The 21,659-nt window shown below is 45.6% G+C and overlaps 1 protein-coding gene across 1 annotated transcript; it reads left to right on the forward strand.

Moving 5' to 3' along the window:
* The first annotated feature begins 1,075 nt into the window (after window positions 1-1,075).
* On the forward strand, window positions 1,076-6,361 carry FIGNL1 (fidgetin like 1). The gene is made up of 2 exons (XM_063419982.1): window positions 1,076-1,120; window positions 3,681-6,361. Exon 2 carries the CDS (start codon window positions 3,689-3,691, stop codon window positions 5,756-5,758), a length of 2,070 nt encoding a protein of 689 aa, XP_063276052.1. The 5' UTR covers window positions 1,076-1,120; window positions 3,681-3,688; the 3' UTR covers window positions 5,759-6,361.
* Window positions 6,362-21,659: the final 15,298 nt, after the last annotated feature.

Raw genomic sequence — 21,659 nt, forward strand, 5'->3', positions numbered from 1 at the left:
GAGTGTTAGCATTCCCCTCTCACACTGCCGTGGTGGCCGCGCAGCCGGTGCCACAGGGGTACAGATGAAATCGGTGGCCGTGGAGGTCAAGGGCTTGTGTGCCTAAGGGCCAGGTACCCATCACTGGCTGCGAAGTCACCACCAGCGTTAGGGTTCGGGTTCGGGCTTGGGCCATCATTGATGGCACCTATCTCCTGTGAAGCCCGTCCTGCACGGAGGGCTGCTGCCAAGGACAGAGCCCGGGGCGCCACGGGCCCGGCTGCCCGTGAGCTGAGCAAAGGGCACCCGAGGGCTTTCCGACTGCCAGGAGAGGAACACACAGCGGGGAATGCTGATGCGAGGTGTCCGCCCTGCCGTTCTGGGGCAGCCAAAGTCGAGTTTGACACAGCGAGAGCCACAGCAATTCTGCTCCTTCAATCACCGAACCGAGGTAAAGACCTCGCCTGCTCGCAGGAACTGCACATCTCCACGTTTCCACTTTCTACTGCTACTGAAAATGGCCTGGACAGGCAATAAATGTGACAACTCTTACATCCCACAGCCTCTCCCTTCTCGGCTGCTCCGACCTTCGGCTGAGGAACCAAGCCGTGACCAGAAAGGTTCTTCCGAAGCGTGTGAGCAGGGCTAGCAAGCCGAGACACCGGCACCAGGGCAGCGCCCGGGGCCGCCGCCGAGGCTTCGGCGGGAGGGACCCGGGAAGGACGGGGGGCAGACGGGCGGACACGCCGGGGAACACGGGGCGGGCCCGACGGGCGCACGCCAAAGGCGCGCGGAGGGAACGCGCGGAAAGGCCGCGGGACGGACCCGCCGGACCGCCAACGCGGGCGCGCGCCACCCCGCGCGCAGCGGTGGGCGCGGGGCCGGCCCCGCCTCCCAAGGCACGGACCCCGCGCCCATTGGGCAGCGGACCCCAGGGCGCAGCCAATGGGAAGTTCCCTCTCTGCCTCCCTGCGTCCCTCCCCGCGCTGCGGGTGACGTCAGCACAGCGAACCCGCCCCTCTCCCTCTCGGCCCGCCCCCGATCTCTGATTGGCTGCGTCCCGCGGAGCGCTGTTATCCCATTGGCGGGCGGGGCCGGGAGGGGAGCGGGCGCGCGCGGTTCGCGGCGGCGGCGGCGGCCGGTGGGTGCGGGGAGCGGCAGGGCCGGGACGCGGGGGGACGGGACGGGAGGGGAAGGCAGGGCAGGACAGGGCAGGGCAGGGCAGGGCAGGGCGCTGCGGGGCCCTCTCGGGGCTGTGGCCTCCGCTTCCCGGTGCCGTGAGGGGGGAGCCGCCCGCCGCCGGACCGGCCAGGGCTGCTAAGCTGAGGGGCCTTGGCTGCCGGCTGGGTAGGGGCGGCGAGGGCTCAGCCGTGGCCGGCAGCTTCCCGGCTGGGTTCCCGGCTGAGGGCAGTGAAAGGGCGGGCGTGCTGGGCCGTGCTTCCCTCGGCCCCGTGCGGGGCGTGCTGTGTGTGGAGGCAGCGGCACCGGGAGCAGCTCCGCCCGCTCGGCGTGAGGCGAGCACGCTCCCGAGTGCAGATCCATTGGCGGCAGTGCTTGGATCCAGCCCAGGCGTGCACGCCAAGGACCGTGCCCTCGTCTGGGAACAGTTCTGGCTGAACGCGTGTGCGTGTGGCTCTCTGGGAGAGAAGCTGAAAGGCTATGGGGATAATTTATATGGATTAGACTGGAGGGAGCGTGTGATGCTAGACGATGATTAAGATGTATGTAAATAACTAAAGGGTGGGTGTCCAGGCTTTTCTTGGTGGTGCCGAGCAATAGGACAAGAGGCAATGGGCAGAAACTGAGGCATAGGAAGTTCCACCTGGATAAGGAGAAGAGCTTCTTTACTGTGTGGGTGCACACACTGGAACAGGTTGCCCAGAGAGGCTGTGGAGTCTCCCTCACTGGCGATACTCAAGAACTGTCTGGACACAATCCTGTGCCATGTGTGCTGGGTTGACCCTGCTTGAGCAGGGAGGTTGGACCAGATGACCACTGTGGTCTCTTCCAACTTTCCCCATTCTGTGATTCTGTGAGTAATCAAACTGAAATTTCAAACTGCTACCACTGTTCGCTTGTTACAACCTTCCCTCAGTGCTGTGAAGGTGACACTGAATCCTTAAGAAAGTGGTGGTGAACTTGAGATTTTATGTTTTGAATTATGGAAGTATTTCATGGGGGTAAATACCTGCTATTAAACTTTTCATGAACTTACCCTTTTATGTCACTTAAGATATTTCTGGTTCAACAGTTACCAAAAAATATGTGCACAGTGACAGCTGTTTAGAGAAAAGAAGTAAAAGGCTGCAGCTTTTCATCTGTTCACCTGTCACTCAGCTATGGATGGATGTGGATGAGTTTGCATCAGATTCTCTAGGTGCAAGTTAGACTTTTCATGGTGCAAAAGTTGGCAGTAACTTTTCAGAGAGAGTCTTACTTTTGTGGTTTTGTTTTGCTTGTTTTAATTAGATTTGCTTGTAGAGGTGCCGGATTTGCAGGTAAAATGTATTTTGACTCTTCTAAACAGCTCTACAAATTTGGACTCTAGTAAAAAAATACTCTAAAATGATTTACATCCTCATTATTGATCATATGTGTAACCATATAAGCATATGAGCAATAATCATATCATGCTCTCTGTTGTCTAATGTTGATGGCAGATTATTTTTGTAAATAATTAGGGAGGACACCCCCACATAGCCAGTATTCCTTGAGTTATGTCTCCCCAGCCTTGCATGAACGTTGCCCTTGTACCTTCATCTGCACTCCTGCGCAGTCCATGGCTGATCCATAGGATTGCTGCCTGACTCATACATACTCTGTTGGGAAGGGTGCAGAATGTATGGACATGATACTTTACAGAGAAAGAAAATACACTGTGAACGTGAGCAAATCATTTCAAATCAAACAAAATATTCCTCCTGAGCCAAATGTCATCTTTCCTATTCTTAAAAAAACCCCAACACTAAAGCAGTTTAAATTCCGCTTTCTGAAACTGAGAAACAAGCATTGCTTTAAACACACAAGAGCTTTGTTTCTCTAGGGTGTAAAATGGGGATATTTTAGTGCCTTCTAAATGGAAGATGTAGTTTTGAACATTTGCTATTAATCTGTTAATATTTTCCTAATCTGAAAGCTTGCTGCTTTCAAGATTATTCATTCAATTTTTATCTCCCCTTGGAGACACTGCATACAATTTTACTTACTAGCTTAATTGTTTCTTTTTTATTACCATCACTGTAATAATTGAAATCATTCTGACAGTGGTGTATCCTCTGTCCTCTGCCGCACTGTGCCATATTCTGTCAAATAAGAGTGAAAGCACTGGTGATTTCATTTAACAAGGCCAGTTTTTGCTTGGCCATCTGTTACCATTCTTTGCAGCCTACTTACCTCCCCAGGAGACCTCTGGTTAGAAACAAACTCTCTTTTTTTCTTTTTCCCCCACTTGTTTCTTTTCTTTGGACAAAGAGGAAAAGAGAACCTCAGTCTAAATGCCTTTGCACCACAAAGCTGATTGCTTTTTGAAAAGAGTGAAGTGTCTAGACTGGCTAAGTAGCTTGCAAGACCTCCTGCTCTGTTTCTCTCAGTTAAAATACTGTAGGTTTTCCAGTGTAAGTGTTCAGGAGAGGGGGGAAGCAGCTGGTGCAGATGGTGTGAAGTGGCACTTTGTAACTGCAGGTATTTTCTGTCTGTCCCAGTGTCAGTGATGGAGACCCCTGCCCGCAGCGCGGTGCACCTGAGTGACTGGCAGGAAAGTCACTTTGCTGTCACCTCGGGCACCTGCACGCCCGGGCAGAAGGCAGACGGATTCCGTGCCAAGATCCTGCGCATTCAGTATGCATGGGCAAACTCCGAGATCTCCCAGGTCTGTGCTGCCAACTTGTTCAAGAAGTACGCGGAGAAGTACTCTGCGATTGTTGACTCTGGCAACGCGGAGACGGGCTTGAATAACTATGCGGAAAACATTCTGACTTTGGCAACGTGTCAGCAAAGTGACAGCGACAAGTGGCAATCTGCCTTGACAACAGATAATGTGTTTGAATTAAAGTGTGTGCAAGAGAGGATGCAGGCTGGCAAAATTTTCCAGCGCTCTCAGATGGCAGCGGCAGATGCCCGTGTACGAGCTGATAAAGGGGTCAGTGCCCCCACTGCCCCAGCTCTTCCTAAACTCCATGTCTTCGGCAGCACCGGGGAGACTGAGCCCAGTGCTGGCTCAGCAAAGTGTGCAAGTCAGGGATCAGATCTTCTTGGGCATCCCTCATCGTCCAAGTCCCTTCCAAGCAGTGTGCCTCCTGTGACCAGAACTTCAGACACACTTCCAGCCGCCTCTGCCTCCTTAAGCAAACAGGCTCCTCCAGGTTTCCAGGCTACTCCGCTCTTTGGGAGTAAAGAAGTCACTAGTAGTATTTCTCTGAAAATGTCAGGTAACTGTTATAATGGACAGAATTTGTCTCTTTTCAACCAGTCAGCTGTACCTGCCTGGTCTGCAAATTCTGGGAAAAGAAAAGCATTCTATGGTATGGCTGATGAAGGCAGCACAGTTGTTCCTAGCCTTGCTCCATGTCAGGCTTCCATTTCTACAGAAACTAATGGTTTTTCAGGACAAAGAAACAGAACTGAAGAGAGCAGTGCTCCTGGGTTTAAAACTGCAAAGGAACAGCTGTGGATGGATCAGCAAAAGAAATCTCAAAACCCGCGTGCACCGGTCTCGTCATATGGGGGTGTAAAAAAATCCCTGGGTGCGGGCAGGTCTCGGGGTCCCTTCAGCAAGTTTGTGCCTCCAGTCCCGAAACAAGATGGAAGTGAAACCGGAGGAGCACAGTGTAAACCTTACGGAGGGGAATCGACAGACCCATCGCTGCCCGTGGATGAACGGCTGAAAAACATAGAACCAAAAATGATTGAGCTCATCATGCACGAGATCATGGACCACGGGCCTCCGGTCGGCTGGGATGACATTGCTGGAGTTGAGTTTGCCAAAGCTACCATAAAAGAAATAGTGGTGTGGCCCATGCTGAGACCGGACATCTTCACCGGCCTGCGCGGTCCTCCGAAGGGAATTCTTCTCTTTGGCCCCCCTGGGACTGGTAAGACCCTCATAGGCAAGTGCATCGCGTGCCAGTCTGGAGCCACTTTTTTTAGCATCAGTGCCTCCTCTCTGACTTCCAAGTGGGTGGGTGAGGGGGAGAAGATGGTCCGTGCGCTGTTCGCTGTGGCGCGGTGCCAGCAGCCAGCGGTGATTTTCATCGATGAGATCGATTCCCTGTTGTCCCAGCGCGGAGAGGGGGAGCACGAGTCATCCAGGAGAATAAAAACTGAATTTCTGGTGCAGTTAGATGGGGCAACGACCTCCTCCGAAGATCGTATCCTCGTGGTTGGAGCAACAAACCGACCCCAGGAAATTGATGAAGCTGCCCGCAGGAGACTGGTGAAGAGACTGTACATCCCTCTGCCGGAAGCCTCCGCCAGGAAGCAAATTGTCACCCGGCTGATGGCAAGGGAGCACTGCTCTCTAAATGAAGAGGAGCTCGAACTCATAGTCCAGAAGTCTGATGGGTTTTCTGGGGCAGACATGACCCAGCTCTGCCGGGAAGCTTCCCTGGGCCCCATCCGCAGCCTGCAGTCCGTGGACATCGCCACCATCACGCCGGAGCAGGTGCGGCCCATCTCCTTCCTGGACTTTGAGAGTGCCCTGAGGACGGTGCGGCCCAGCGTGTCCCCCAGGGACCTGGAGCTCTATGAGACCTGGAACCAGACGTTCGGCTGCGGCAGGTGAGCCACGGCCCAGCCGCTCCACAGGAGCCTCTGGGCTTCAGCGCTGCCACGCATCAAACCTGTGGCAATTAATGCGTCTGCACTTCCTTTGTTTCTGCCCTGGAATTAAACCTCCTTATGTTATCCAGGCAGATGTCCAGGCTCTGGCTGAGGCTTTGCCAGCTGAAAAGACTGTGAGGAACTGCTGGTCATGATACGAGAAATTGCTGAACAGCAGTGGCATTGAGAGGCTGACAGAATTTACAGACTGCTGGCAGAGATGGACAGATTTCACTGATGTTTAAGGGCAGGGTTATCAAACCTCACAGACAATTGAAAGGAATATTGGGGAAATCTTGCACGGTCCACCATGCTGTATCAGTAAGACATTCAAGTAATAGCAGAAATACTGATTTGGAGTAGGGGTATGCCGAAACTGGGATGGATGAGGAAGACTGGAGGTGCTTTGTTTGGGAGGAGACAGGAGCAGAGGGAGGAGAGGGCAGAGATGACTGTGGACTTGTATGGAAAAATGAAAGGGGGACAAAAGAGAAAGGTCTCTTGAGCATTGCTCTTGTCTGACAACCTTCTGACTCATCACTGCAGTTAACCCCAGCTTCTCATTAAAAACTTTTTTTGATGATCTTCTGCTTGACCTTGCTTTCTGTGCTACATCAGCATGTGTGGGTGTGTTTTATTGGGAGGTCTGGATACCTGCAGGTGGAGAAGAGGCCGTGGGTCACAGGGGCTTTAGGATCTGGGCCCAGCCGTGGGGTAGCCAGCGTGGGCAACCAGGTGCTGTAGGGATCCAAAACTCACTGCCAAAAACTGGCAAGGAGGAAAAACAGGATTTGGGAAGAGCCCCCCAGTGGCAGGATAAGGGGGCCCAGGGTCTGGGCATGGTTATTGGATAAACTTAAATCCTGTGGCAGCATCTGAAGGCTCTGTGGGTGAGGTGTCCTGGTGAAACTGGGGAGGGTGGGGACTGTGTCATGCACTGGTGACCTCGGGTGCTGTGAGGCTGGAGCTGGGGGACAGGGTGGGGCTGTGGGTGGGTTTGTGGGAGTTCATTTGTGTGTGTGTGTGGTGGGAAAGACACTGCTCCCTCTGTCCTTGTCTCTGTGTGTGTGTGTGGTTTTGTACCCACTGGTCTGGATTAAGGGCTCAGCCTGGCTCCTGGCTGGACCCCCAAGCAGAAACAGCAGCAGCTGCATCATCAAATTAGGATGGAAGACACCTTACTCTGAGAGTGCTGTGCTCTAGTGGTCAGGATGGAGAAATCCCATGTCCCAACACCTCCTGGGTTCCTGCTCCTTAAAAAGTCCTCATGCATCAATGGTAAAATTCCTGGCCAGTTTGTGTTTGGTATTCATACCTAAGGCATGAAAGAATGCACAGCCTTTTATTCACATAACCTGTCCCTGCCCACTGGCTGAGCACAGCTGCCCCTGAAAGGCAAATAAATGGAAATTTTTCCTTTGGGTTCCTTTGTCAGTGTGGCAGAGCTGGCTGCTCTGCTGTCTGTGCTTCGTTTTTCAGTTTCTCTAAAGAACTTTTTCTCCTAGTGAGGAAAATGCAGAGCTTAAAAGCTGCTCTTCCTTAGATTTCTCTGAAACTGGATGAATGCTGTTTAACTAGCATATTTAAAGGTATTTGGAAACTACAGGGCCCAGGAGACTATAGTGAGCCTTCAGAATAATTTGGAAGACTTAGAATTTCTTAGAGCTCATGCTGATTTAAGCAAATGAGTCAGTTTTATTCATAGCTCAAAACTATATTCATAGTTTATTGTCAAGTCTAACATATATCAGAAATTGTTTTGCAGAGATGTAAAAATTCAGGTATGGGAATTTATCTTTATTTTTTAAATAGTGAAAATAGAATAATTAGATTACTTTGTGAGGATAAATGTGTGATTGGTCCAAACCAATTGACTTTTGTGCCACTTGGGTAAAGATTATGAGATTAAGTCTGTTACAAGTTCTGCTTTGGAGCGCTGTAAACACATACTAGGTAAGATTTTTGCTCTCTCCAAACATTTATTTAAATTCATTGTTAAGTCAAGTGAATGAAACACCAGAGAATTTTAATTGTTTAGTCAAATTAAGGATTGCTCAAGGGTTAATAAATGTCTTATATATGATTAAATAATTGCCTTATTTATGCTGGGAATTACTCCGGTGTGCTGTGTGAGCATTCTGTGGTCATCTCTGTGTCTGAATTTTCACATTTTAATGGAAGTGTTCTACAAGGAGGGACCAATGAAAATCCTCATAGTGACAGAGAATGAAGTTCCTCCTGAGGTGACAACGACTGGGACAAAAGTTCTGTGCCTCTGTATTTGTCTCTGCAAAGTGGAAGTTGTCAAACAGATAAAAGAACCAGACAAGGCTGTTCTTCCTCCTACTTTTTAGGTTGTTCATTTATTCACTACAAGAATTATGTGAACATGTTGCCTTTTTTTTTTTTTTTTTTTTTTTTTATTTTTAGGAAACACATAGAAATAGTGAGAGGGAGCATTAGGTAAAGTTTATTGTGTTTTAGTAATGATGGTGACATGGCCATCTCCCCAGCCCTGTAGCATTCCTTGGGCTTTGCTGCAGAGCTCAGAGCCAGCAGCACTTGCAGTGTCAGCCCAAGATGAGCTTCATAACCCTCTGTGGCAGTGCCACCACACAGCGATTCGGCTGCCAGGAACATAATTTCACAAAATACAGAAAATTGCACAGGAATAGGGCATGATTGTAATTTAAGGGAAATGGTGCAGATAAATCCACTTTAATGGAGCTGTTTAGTGTATGCAGAAACCTATGTACTTCATTATTTATTCTTTTTGGCTGGCTGATCTTCGGAAGAAGAAATGCAGGCTCTCTGGTTTTGTGGTTCAGCAACGTTGGGTGCACAATCTCTCAGTTTCTTTTAAAGGTAAATAATTGCAGTCCTGGAAAAGTCAGGTCTTATTAATAAACAAGGCAATTTGGGCTCTGAGTGCATCTTGGATTTGAGTTAGCTAAATTGTCTCAGAGCTGTGTGAAGTCCCCCGGGGGATTTTCATTTACAGAAAACTGTGCCAACACATGTAGGGGAAAAAGCTGATGAGGCAGAAATGATCATCACTGGCTAATGGCAAGTGGATGGAAACCAGACTGACCTCTTAAGAGCATCACTGAGATTGTCCTTCTGAAATAAGGCAATTTCCTTCTAACAGAAATTATGGAACTGGTTACAAGCCAACATTGTGACATTGGAAAACCAACCCACCAAACAAACCAGCTTGAGCTGTCCCCTGGGCTGCAGTGCCTGTGTTCCGTGGGTCTGCTGGAACCAGCTGTGCCCTGCCCCACGGAGGCCATGCCTGCAGCCCTCCCCTACTGACACCCCTGCACCCAACACAGAATAACTCATGTAAAAGCGAGGGTTGGCAAAGATACGGACACAATATCCTAAAGTCCTCATTTCTTAGCCTTGCTTTTTAGTATTTTGTTACCATTCCATACCTTATCTTTAGAAAATCAGTCATGTAAAATGCTGTAGATATAAGCAGCTGTAGTACTAATAGGTCTCTGGGTCTCTGGATTTTTTGTCCCATCAGGTGAGAAACTTCATATAACCTTGGGTCATAGCTGTGAAGCCAGAACTGCATTATCACAGTTACAGGTCTGGAAGGGACTATAAGAAATCCTCAAATTCCCACTTCATGTAAGGTGAATTAATCCTTGTGATTCCTTTTGTTCTTTAAAAACATTGAGTACTTATAAAAGCCTTGGTGTGTTTTTGGACTTTATTCCCATACTAGTGATATGTTCACACTCAGGACTTGACATATTCAGTAGATGCTGCACTACAAACACAGAGTCGTAAATATTCAGTATTAGCCATTGATAAAGTGGCTTTCTTGCCTGGATTCTCTTTAGCAAGATTGAAGGTGAGTAAAGCTCTTCCCTAATGTCTCTTCTCTGTTACTGTGATGTATTCCGTGCCTTATCCTGTCTGTATTGCTCACATCACAGATGTGGGGAAAGGTTTAATCATCCCCTTTGTAGCAGCTACCTCAAACAGTTGAGATGTGTTGTCATTTGGCACAACAATACTGCCTGTGCTAAATAAATATCACTCTTCCACTCCTTTTAATAATTTCCTTTTGGTTAATCTTCTGATCACTTCTGAGTGCTCATCTCTCTTCAGGGTTGATACCCCAAATGACAGCACTCGTCAGTGATAAGGGACCAAACTGGAGCAGGGTAGGGCTGGCCATAGGTGCAGGGTGGTAGATGAACTTTTCAGTGCATTGTTCATTTTCAGCAAAGTTGTTCTGAAGTTGCTGTGTTCTCCCACCTTGTTAGTTCCAACAGCAAAGTTACACAGAGGAGCCTCCCTCTTCCATCACTAATAGTCACCAGTGAATCCATCATCCCTGCTGCAGGAAGGGCCCAAGTGAAATCTCTGGCATGCCTTGTGGTTTGTCTCTAAATGCACTTTGATTATGGCTTCACAACTAACTGGGCAGAGGTGTTACAACAATTTAATAATTTCTGTCTTCAGAAAATGTCACAAGAAAGATTCAGAGGAGATGTGCCCCATGTCCATATTCCCAAGGCACATAACCTGTTCTAAAGGAATATTAAGCTGTTTTCCTGTGGCAAAGATGGAGCAGTGAGCAAAAGGTGATGTTGTTCTCTTCCAGAAGCTGAGGGTCAAAGAAAGTGAATGAAAGCTGCAGGGATACTGTAAAGACACCAGATCTGCTTTCTGGCTGGGGGAGAGATGATGCAGTGCTTCCTCACTGGAGGTCACTGAGGAAAAGAGGAACAACTGCCCTTTCTTCACCCAGGCATGACTGGAGTCGTTAGCTGGGCAGGGAAGGGGGGGAACAGAAAAGGGGAACCTGCAGCTGTCCAAGCAGGGTCAGGGCTGCTGTGGATGTGATTCGGGTGTAGTCACAACCACAAGCTCATGGGTGCAGCTGAGGTGGTCTCTCAGATTCCCAAACAACTCCCTAAGCCCAAGAGAGCCCCTCTCTGTTTGAGTTGGGTTGGTTTGTAGTGGTCAGGGGTGGGGTGGCATCTTGTGTTCTGTCCTGCCTCTGATCTTATCACATCCTCCTTTGGCTGCGGCGCCTGCAGCCTAATCAAACACAGCCAGGCTGCTCTGAGGCTTTCCACCAAAGCCACAGGAGAAAAGCTCCCAGGAGCTCAGCCTTCCCCCTAAACTGTGCAGATAGAAAATTCCACTTTCAGATTAGTTTGCCTGGTTTTGGAACTGGCGTGCTGCAATCTGAAATTCTCTCTGGGCTTTGTAAAATGGAAACACCTGAGTACCAACAAATAAATGATGGCCAGTCTGCTAATGCATTGCTCTGAAAGACTGTCTGGAACGATTGTGTGTTCACAGGGGAAAATAAAAAGCTAGCTTTTTTCTTTACAGAAGTAGATAAAAAAATTCTGGACAGTGGCTTGTGAAAATTCCAACCCAATCCTTACAGGTTTTGAGTTCTGTACTATGGGTTAAAATGTAGTAAGATTAAATTGCCTAGGCTGCTTCTTTTAAATGTAGAGTGTTTTCTTTGCTTTTTGATTACTGATGTTAGTAAAACTGTCTCTTTATAACTTTTTGCCCACAGCCAAAGCCAAATGTGTCTCTGCCAGGTGGGGCAGTTTCACCTAAACTGTTGTGCAGGATCATTTTGATTAATAAATGTCCCCAGTCCCAAATATTCCTCAGTAGGGATGAAGATCTACAAGTCTGTTTTCTCCTTTCCCAAATGAGTAATTTTACTTTGTGACACTTGCAACTAGTGACTGCTTCTCCTTGCTGGTCTGATGTAACCAGTGAGATTTCTTACACGAGTTGTTATGAAATGGCTCGTGCTCGCATACTTAATTCAGTATTCTGAAGAAGGAGAACTTATTTGACCTGTGGATTTTTTACCAAGTATGGAAAGAAAAAAGAAGAAGAGTAAATATTGACATTGGAAGCTTGAATTCACTTGATATATTGTATTTTTTACACACCAATTATTTGCCCTACAGAATGGATACAGATCTGGTGTAGTGAATGATATAGCTATTTGCACAGCATTATAGAAACTCCTGGTTTTTCTTAAGTGATCAAGAATTCTTTTCCAGAGAGGGCATGAACTCTGGAAGCTGGTGTTTGCAGGCTATTCTGGTGCCAGCTCCTCTTAATTAAACAGAGAGAAAACTCAAACAGAATCAACAGAGAAAATGGAAAACTACTGTGGGTGGGAAGATTGATTACATGTACAGATACAAATAAACATATACTGTCAGGCTGTCATTGTCATTGATGATATATTTTTCAATACCTGTCCATGGCTTAAAGTGGTGTTTTCTTCTTCTGTTTTGTGCCCTCACCACTAAATGTATGTTATATAAAATCATACAGGTCACAGAACCCCTGGGCTGGCATAGCTACAACTGGAGAGAAAGAAGAAGCTTGTAGTGACAATTCTGTGATCAGTTCATTATTTTCTGAACTCACCTTGTGATTTTTTTTTTCTCAGTGATTTTAAGGCTAAATTTAAAAGGTTTCACCCTTCTTAATGCCTTACTGTGCCTTACTGTCATATGACAGTGAGTCTCAGAGCTGACTGAAAAAAAGTGATAATTAAAACATTGTGATATCAGAAGTCATTCCAAAACCAGAAGTTTTGCATCAAAGAAACAGAAGATCAAATTTTCAGAAACTTTTGCTGTCATCTGCTGAAAATACACAGTAACACTCTGTCTGTAAATGCCTCAGAAGGGACAAGACTGAGCACTCTAGAGACTGCTCCATTGTGGTTTCATTAATGAAAACTGTTTTTCATGTGCTTTTAAAAATAGTTGGGGTGCTGCATCTCCCCAGATAGTCATGGTAGTATAACTTATGCCTCTAGTCACCCCAGAAGAGGGGGAACTCATGCCCAGGAATGTTACCTTTCGTCGGTAGAACAATCACATCAAAAAATATCCATGTTCTAAGGGTCTTTATTACCTCTAGAGCAGAGGAAAAGTGATGCTGCCTTATTTATACCACTAGGGAGGAATGACTGTAGTTACTGTCTGAGGGTGATTCCCAGTACCCTGGACACATATGCCTGAGCATGCAGGTGGCAATGGCCCTGCTGCTCCTCCTCTTCCACAGCCTGGGGATGTCTCACACAGCGCTGTCAGCAGCAGAAGTTGTGCAGCAGGATATGGGAGCCAGGTGAGCTCAAAAAATTCACCTCTGCCTCCATTTAGGACAAGCCTGAAAGATGCCTTGCTCAGTCTATGCTACATAAGTCTTAGAAGTTTATGTAGAAGTAGTTATCCCCAGGACTCCTCTCCATTTCCACTAATAGCAGTCTTTTCCATGGAGAGGAACACAGCTGTGGTGTTTGAATTGCTCTTTTTTTGTAGCCTGCCACCAGATGGAGTTCTTTTACTAAAGAAGTCCATCCAAGCCCAAGGCTAGTCAATATTATTTCCTTGTTTTGTCACTTAAAATCATCCAATGTCAATGTTACTGAACTTTTATTAATTATTGTATTTGGGGTTTTTTTGGTTGGTTGGTTGTGGGGGGGTTTTTTGTGTGGTTTTTGGTTTTGTTTTGTTTTGTTTTTTGGTTTTGTTTTTTGGGGTTTTTTTTGGGATTTTTTTGTTTGTTTGGGGTTTGTTTTTGGTTTGGGGTTTTTTTTGTTTGTTTGGGGTTTTTTTGGGTTTTGTTTTGTTTTTTTGTTTGGGGTGGACTTTTATTTTTAAGATTTTTTTTTGAGAGAGCCATGAAAAACCAGGCTGACACTTAAAGGACTTCCTGTTTAACAAAGCGAGGATTCTGAGAGATTAATCTTTCTTTGTGTCTCAGATCAACTGGGGCTGGAAAAAGAGGTGAAAATCCTGGTACACAGTGCATTTGTATTTAAACTGATCCATGATCTTGGAAATTTTAATAGCAGAATAAATGAGCCGATACAAGCAGTCTCCCAGGCTGAAGATCCTGAAAATGCATTGACATGTAGATAAACAACAGGTAACAGGGACTGAGTCCAATTAACTCAAAAGTCTCAATTCATTTGAGTTTTGGTTGATGGTAAATGGCATTTGCTGCTCTCTTGGAATTGTGTCAGAAGTAAAAACCACTGTGCTCTTGCAACAGGGTCAAACAGCAGCAGCCCCCGTGGCCAGCAGTGCAGGAGCTTTTCCCGATGCCCCGGCAGGATTCCTCTGTCTGGGGAAGGAGTTAACTTCTCGGGAGACCCCTCTGGGGCGTTCGACTGAGCTGTCCGGGCAGCCTGCCCAGCGTGCCCGGCGGAGCCTTTGTGCCTGAAGAAACCACTTGACTGATTTCTCTGGAGAAATAACTCTGCAGCCACTCAGGGCTTCAGCCCCCCGAGCACGTTTCAAGGGAAAATCGCCGATGCCACCACGATCACTGATCAAGGATATTAAAACCCTGTGTATATTCAGAGGGCTAATATTGCTCTGGCTCCTTGAGTCCTACAGTTTCTCACTTCCCTGCTTTGTGGGTCAGATGCTCTGAAGCCAATTTGCATCAATTCCTGGCACTGTTTTTAAAGGAAGCAAGGGGGAACAGCGTGAAGTCTCACTTTCTGCCAACAACAGGAAGCGCACGCTCTTTGTCAGGCAGCTTGTGTCAGCCATCCCTTTTGTCGAGCCAACAAATTTCTGGACTACAGATTTGGTTTTCCACACAGCACCGCTCAGCAAATCCTTGGAAAGGCGACGTCACGGTGTGGCAGCATGGATGGTCGGGGGAAAGCCCAAGGCTGCTGCAATTCCCTTTTTTGAAGGGCGCGTTTCTTTAGAGAGCGGTCGCAGAGGGAAGGGAAAGGAAATGGTGATAACATCTCCCTTGCTCTGTCCCGTGGGCCTGAACGTGCTGCTGCTGCTGAAACCTCGCTGAGGGTGGTGGCTGCAGGGGTCTCCTGGTGGCCTCTGGGGCACTGCCATGTATCACAGCTGTCCTGAGAGTGAGGCAAGGAGAAGAGGTGCACTCTCAGATGCTGTACCTAATTTCTGTGCCTAAAGCAGGCCAAGGTACTCTGTGGGGTCCAGAAATTTGTTGTGCAGTTTTCTGAGATGATCATAGGTCAATCCAAATTCCCTATTTCTTTTCTTTCTCTGGACACATAATTAAAATTGGAACTGATATGAGACTAGCATAAAAAACCAGAAATCCCTTCTCTGTAATATCCATCTTTGGGGTGGCTCTTTCCAGGCTCACTTTTTGTGTGCTGACTGCATGTGATGATAATACTATTATTTATTTTTTTTTCTTTATCGCTGCTGCGAAACTTTTTAGAAAGCTCACTGCAGGAGCCAGTGTTTCTTACAGCTACCTTCATTCCTCCCAGTGTTTTCCTGGTGCAGAGGCTTTAGGCTTAGCCTAAAGAAGCCAAGAAGTGGAATTTCCCGAAGAAATTATTTTTTGTATTTTAACGCACTCCCAATCCGAATATTTTTTTAAATCTTGTGTAAATTTCTGTTCACCCTTCTGCTGCCACCAAACCTGTTGGCATTTGTTTCTTCTAAGCATTTCCTTTCTAACCCCATGCTAGCAAGCTTGTCAGGGTATCCTGCAGGGCTGAGTGGCTCCAGCCTCTCCCTCTTTCCCCTGCCCTAATGGCTTTAACTTGCTTAGCACTGATGCAGTCTTGGGCTTGAGAAGAACTACGGTCCTGGTACAATATTCATGGCATAAAATTATGGAGGTAGCAAGAGACTTTGTAGCAAAAGCACACAGCAGAGTAAGATGTGGAAATGATGGGGTTTGAGCCGAATATTTCCCTGATTGCAAAGGAAATTAGGCAAGCAGTTTATACAGGAGAAGCAGAACCAAAAGGAAAGCTCTTCGCTTTCCCCCTCGGCACGTACTGTTTCTCCAGAGAAGCTGTGGTGATCCTGCAAAGTTAGACAAGGAGGGTGTAACAAGTTCTTCCCTATTTTCTGGAAATCCCACCCTCTTTCCACAGCTTATCTGAAGTTTCTATTTTGCACGTTCCTATTTGTGCAAAGTCTGGGCAAGCCTCATCTTTTCGATTGCAAATGAACCTCTAACTAAAGCCCTCACAGCCTGATGTTTTAAATTTTTTTTCTTTTTCTTCTCTTTTTTTTTTTCCAGTTTTTTCCCTGGCATTGTTGGGAGGGCAGATGGGGTAATTTTTTGTTGTGTTTTTGAAGGCTTAGGAAAGCATCCCAACTAGTTGGCCACCATAAAAGAGATATTTAAGCAGAATATTTATATCACTATAATATATTAGTGATATAGAACTATTTTTTTTTCCGTAGAAAAACTGAGAGAGGGCCCACAGGGCAGTACACCAGACAAGAGAGTCCCTGTCCCAACATTGTTTTCCTTTTTTTTCTGTGTATCATTTAAAGATATTTGCAAGGCAAAAGCTGTCTAATTTCAACAACTAATCATGGAACAGATTTTGTGTCTTGGTATGTTTGGTCAAAATATTCTGTGAATTTAGGCAATTGAAGATGTTTTTGTTAACAGAGAAGTGGAAGGAAACCTGGCAGCTCTTGGTTAAAAATCTAAAAATTATTGAATATTTTGAATTAGACAGAGACGTAGTATTTACACATATAGTACCTGTGCACAAACACACACATACTTTGATGTAATGTAAAACCTGAGTTCTTTTTTCAATTCTTAACTGTTAGTGCAAGGATCTGCAAGTGGAGTTTCCTGAGTTTATTGTCCACCAAGGAAGAAGCCCAACCTGTGGCTGGAGAATAAGAACAAACATTAGAAGACCTGGGTGCCAATCCTGATTTTGTCAAAAACCTGTTGCTCGAGCTTGCATAAGGAATTCAGGGAGCACTTTGTGCTTCAATTTCTCTTTCAGGGAAGGGAAGGATGTAGCTGTTTCACACTGGTGCTGCTCTTTACAACCTTTCAGAAAAAGTATCTTGAATTTTGAAAACAATAGAATAAATTTAAAGATAACAGGAAGAAATTTTATCACCTTTTGGTTCAAAATAATTTCCACTTGTAATCTTATGCACATAAACACACACTCATCCCAAAGTCAGCAGAGCTACACACCTGCTGTGTTGGAAACAAAAATGGATATTCTCCACAACTCTCTATCTCCAGAGAATGCGATAGCAAGAAGAGAATTTTTCTTAAAAATTAATGAAAGGATCATAATGAAAGCATCAAAGAAATTGTTGAAAAGGACTTACACCACACAGTTCTCTGCTTTGTCAGGTATTGAGGACAAAAAGGAAGTGTGAATGTATAGTGGGAACACCTGTGTTGGCTGCCTGGATTTGGCAGGGATGGGGGGTCAGGAGTGGTCACTAAGATCCAAATAGAAGAATAGTTTTAGTTCAGAAATTCATTTCAGGTTTAAGAATAATCAAGAAAAGAGGACAACTCTCCCATAGTATAGTAGGAACTATAATAGGTGTGCAGCCATTAAGAAAAGTGGATTTTCTTCCCCCTGAAATGCACTGGGTTTGGCTTTTCTTAATTCTGCAGTAATAACCCTTGTGGTAGAGGGTAATTTCTTCACTGCTGAACTTGATATGTTAATTTTTCCACCCAATCTTCTACCACCCTCCATTTCCCTTCTGGTCTGCCTATCACTTCTGGTACATTTGCTCCTACCTTCAATGACCAGTGGTTAAGCTATCAAGAACTAGTTAATGAAACTCAGGCAGATGCCTGTAGTCTCCTTCTCCTGGCCTGGGCTTTGGAATTCTGTCGAAAATGCTTAACTTTAGATGAATTGTTCAATTAACACATGCATTTACTTCCTTGTTTTCCTAAAACCACTGGAGCTTTTCTTCCCCTGCTCTTCCTGCTGATCAGGATCCCACCTTTGTTTAAAGGTCAGTTACACATGGTGGAGTTGAGACTCAGGGAGAAGCAGCTGCAGGGTCTGTTGGTGCTGGGTGTTCCTCAGGATCCTGAGCATTCTCACTCAGCTTTACCCTGCAGAAAAAATTCTCTTGTCAGGTACCATTAAAATATCATCATATAATTACAATATACCTTGTAAGACTGGTTGATGCCTCAGCCTGGATTTGGATTACAGAGAGGTGGCGAGACAGATGTTTCCAAAGCAGAAGTAACCATTCTAATTTGTTCCAATACTTAATGAGTCCAAAAACCCCCTCCACACATGTGAGTGCTCAGCACAATTCCCATGTGCATTTGCTAGACTATGCAAATAAAGCCCTGTCTTTATTATTAGCCAGGAACTAAGTGACTGGATGCAAAGCAAAAATAAAGCATTTGTGAATGTTTCAGAGCTGGATTTGGGGAGATAAATTGCTTATGTGCTGTGCTAAAAAAAAAATGAAATTCATGTAACAGGGCTTTGGTTACTGCCCACAAATATGTTTTTGGCAAGTATTTACATCCTCTTCTTTTTCTTCAACTCAATGTTGAGCAAGTCTATATTCTCTCCCATGGCTACACTGAGGAACCTCTGTAAGGTGATAAAGGTAAATTTTTGTACACTGCAACTATCAGTGAAATAAACCTGCAGTGTTTGAATCCAGATTTGAACAAACAATGTTAAGACCTCTCTGGATCTCTTTTTTGATTCCTACTAAGCTGATACATTTGATACATACTTAGCATACTAAGGCTGTAGTTTCTTTAATTCTTGTCAATGCAACAGGGACACTATAAAGTAAAAGCTGTAGTCAAATTGACATTGCTATCTTCTTTGAAGCAAAATAGCGAGGAATAGAGAAAGAAAACCCCCTCTTTTACTTGTAGTATGCATCCCATCTATGTTTTAAACTACCCCCTGAATATTCAGGTTATTTTCCCAGTTATTTTGGTAAAATGCATGTAGGGCAGGCAGGTGTGAAGTCTCTGACACTCTGGTGAGGCATTGCAGCCAGAGGCTCCTATCCCTGCTGCTCCAGGCAGATGATCTCTCCCCAGGAAGGGATGTCAGGCTCCTCTGAGGCCCTTGGCTCTGTTCTTACTTGTAAGAAGATTACAGGGGACGTTAGCCCATGCTCATGGCATTCCTGTCCCCAAAATCTATGAGTTTTGGTGCATGCAAATAGAGGAGAGGAGCTCAAGGTCAGTTCCGCTGCTTGTTGAAAAGTTTATGGACTTCAGATTGAGAAATCAGAGCCTGCTGAAATTGGTCACTAAAATGTCAACTGGCTGAACAGAGATCAGGGTTTTAGCCCTGAAAGCTTCAGTGGAGACCTGAGGACTGCCACCAGAGGTTTCCCTAGAGAAGAGCTGAGAGCAACCCCAGGCAAGCAGCAGGGTCACATTTGAGATTTAATCTGGTTGAACCTTGAGTGGGAAACAAGAAGTGAAAACTGTCAACTGTGCCCAGATCCATTCAGATCACTTGTAGGGACAGTTTTGATACCAAATTATCCTTGTTATGCAAAGTTCCTCACCAACCGGCTGGTTCCCAGTTATGCATGGGGAGAAGCGGTGGCCACATCTGCTTCCCGTTTTGCCGTTTCGGAGACGAGCCATCTGTTTGGCCTCATCCCGAACAGCCTGCTTGGGGCTGATTAACTTCCTCACCCCCACCAGCCCCTGGCTCACTGTCTGCTGCAAGGTGTAGATTTTTTTTCTACTTTTTTTTTTTTCTCTTTTTTTTCTTCTCTAACTGCTCATAAACCAGAACCTTCACTTCTCTCCCAAGGGACAGGAAGGCGTTGGTTTGTGTGATTTGCAGCCACCGCCAGCAGCAGGAACAGCAGCAGCTGCCCTCTATCATTCACGTGTTTCATACGTGTGGTCAGGACAGATAAAACCAGGAATTGTTCCATGTCCTGGGATGGCTTTAAAGCAGTGAGACCTTTCTCTATATGAAAAGAAAAAAAAAAAGTAATAATAAATGCAGCAGAAATCTCGCTGCAGTTAACAGGGATCTGTTCATTTGGCAAGAGTGGGGTTTCAGTTGTGCTTGTGCAGCCTTTTTTGTTTAAATGTGAGTAGCTCCTGCTGTCTGAAGCCTGGCTTTGGATTTCTCTCTTCCATCTATCCCATTTTCAGCAAAACTGCAAATTTTTGTCCTTCCTGTTTTCTGCATGCCCGTTTAGTGGCCATTACAGCAGGATTTCAGAAATGCTGCACGTCTGCTGCTGCCCGTGACTTCAATTCAGCAGCTCTGAAAAGTCAGAGTCTGTGTGGCCAAAACAAAGAAGCATCAAAATTTTGAAATTGGGGCAATGGATGTCCTGTTAAGATTAGGACTTCTGTTGCCTTCCATGAGCCAGGTCTGAGGAATTTCTGTCTTTCAGGATGCATTTTGACCAGAAGTTGTTCTCATGTACAGTTTTCCTTCCAGACAACAAGTTTCCTGTGTTTCGTGCTGCTGGACACAGCCTGGCTGGCCCATAGCAGGGAAGGATGTCTGGCAGATCCAACCCACAAGACAGGCATGAACATTTTGTTCAGAAATCAAACATTTTGATTTTCCAGTTGCCACATTTTCAGTTTTTAAATTGTCTGTCCTGCTGCTAAAACGTGAAGCTTTCAGTGAAAGCTTTTCCTTTGCTTTTGACCATCTCACAAGCTGATAAAAGCATTGCAATATCCTCAGTGTACCGGCAAAGCCAGGAGCATTTTCCAGCTCCTTTTTCCCAAGTAAGATGCTGAGTGATTCTTTCACACACACGGACACACACAAACGCACACAAACACACAACATCAAAAAGCCAGGAAATTGTTACATTATCAGATCCACGTGCTCTAGGTCTGGCTGGAATTCTCATTCTGGTATCTCTAAAACATTCCTGTGTCTTTTAGTGTATTTCTTGATTTCAAACACGTTGTCTGTTGAGCACTGGTTAATGCTGTTTTGGTATTTTGATGCCTGTGAAGGGATTGGGAAGCCGGTCTGGGAACTCAAGGCTGAAAATACTCACCCCCAGTAGCTGTAGGTTTTGTCTGTGTAACAGTTCGTATCTTGGCACCTGCCACAGTTTCTGATGTAATTTAATCAAGCTTAGTAGGAAAAAATATAAATGTGTTGATTTGAAGGAAGTCTTTGAAACGAAATAGATAAGAGACCCAGAACAGATTTTTAGGCACACAAACTTGCATTTAAATCTGTAGATGTCTCTAGCTCAAGAGTTTAATAACACTGATTGAGAATATTCAATTTGGTTTATTTTTGTGTTTATTACTATTATTATTAAACAGATCATATTTGTTTTGGAGAAAAGTCACCAGCTGAAACAGAAAACTGCAGTTTGTTTCATTTACTGAGAGCTAGCTATGATGGGGAACAAAGGATGTTAGTTCCTTCTTAGATTATATTAAGTAGTCATAGTTTATGATGAAACTATGCCACAAAAACTTAAGGAACTTAAGGAAAATTTAGATTTTGGGAACCTGTAAAAGAATTAATTGCAATACCATTAGGGTTTGTTTTGGGGTTGTTTTTCTTTTTTTTAAAACTTCATTTTGTTAATAATAATACAGTTTAAAAAATGGAAATGTTTCTGAAACTTTATAAAACGGTGCTTTTTCTGAGCAAAACACTGATGCTTGTTTGCATTAAATATGTGATGTGAAATTTACTGTGCTGAAGGAAACAGGGACACCTGCAGAGAAATCACCTTTGTTATGGCAAAAAGTAGAAATAATTTCTCCGTGTTTTATTTTGAATTACCATGACTCTACATGCAGAAGTAATCGTGTTCTGTAATGACTCCATCTGGCTGGTGGGAGGGAAGGGTGTGAGGAGAGGGCTGGGGGGAAGCACTTCTAAAAGCCGGCTGCTTGCAGGAGCTGGGCGATGGGGATGGGCAGGGACACTCCGGATAGCAGGTGGCCAGCTCAGGACCTGACCTTCACTGGAGCTGCCTGAGCAAGGCTGCCTCACGCAGGGCTGAGGGCAGGGTGGTGACGCAGCCTGGCTTTTTTTGGCCACACAGATTGGATTGTGAGGCCAGCACGATGGACTC

Source organism: Prinia subflava, chromosome 1 (genome assembly GCF_021018805.1).
Source record: "Prinia subflava isolate CZ2003 ecotype Zambia chromosome 1, Cam_Psub_1.2, whole genome shotgun sequence".
In the NCBI taxonomy this organism is placed as follows: domain Eukaryota; kingdom Metazoa; phylum Chordata; class Aves; order Passeriformes; family Cisticolidae; genus Prinia; species Prinia subflava.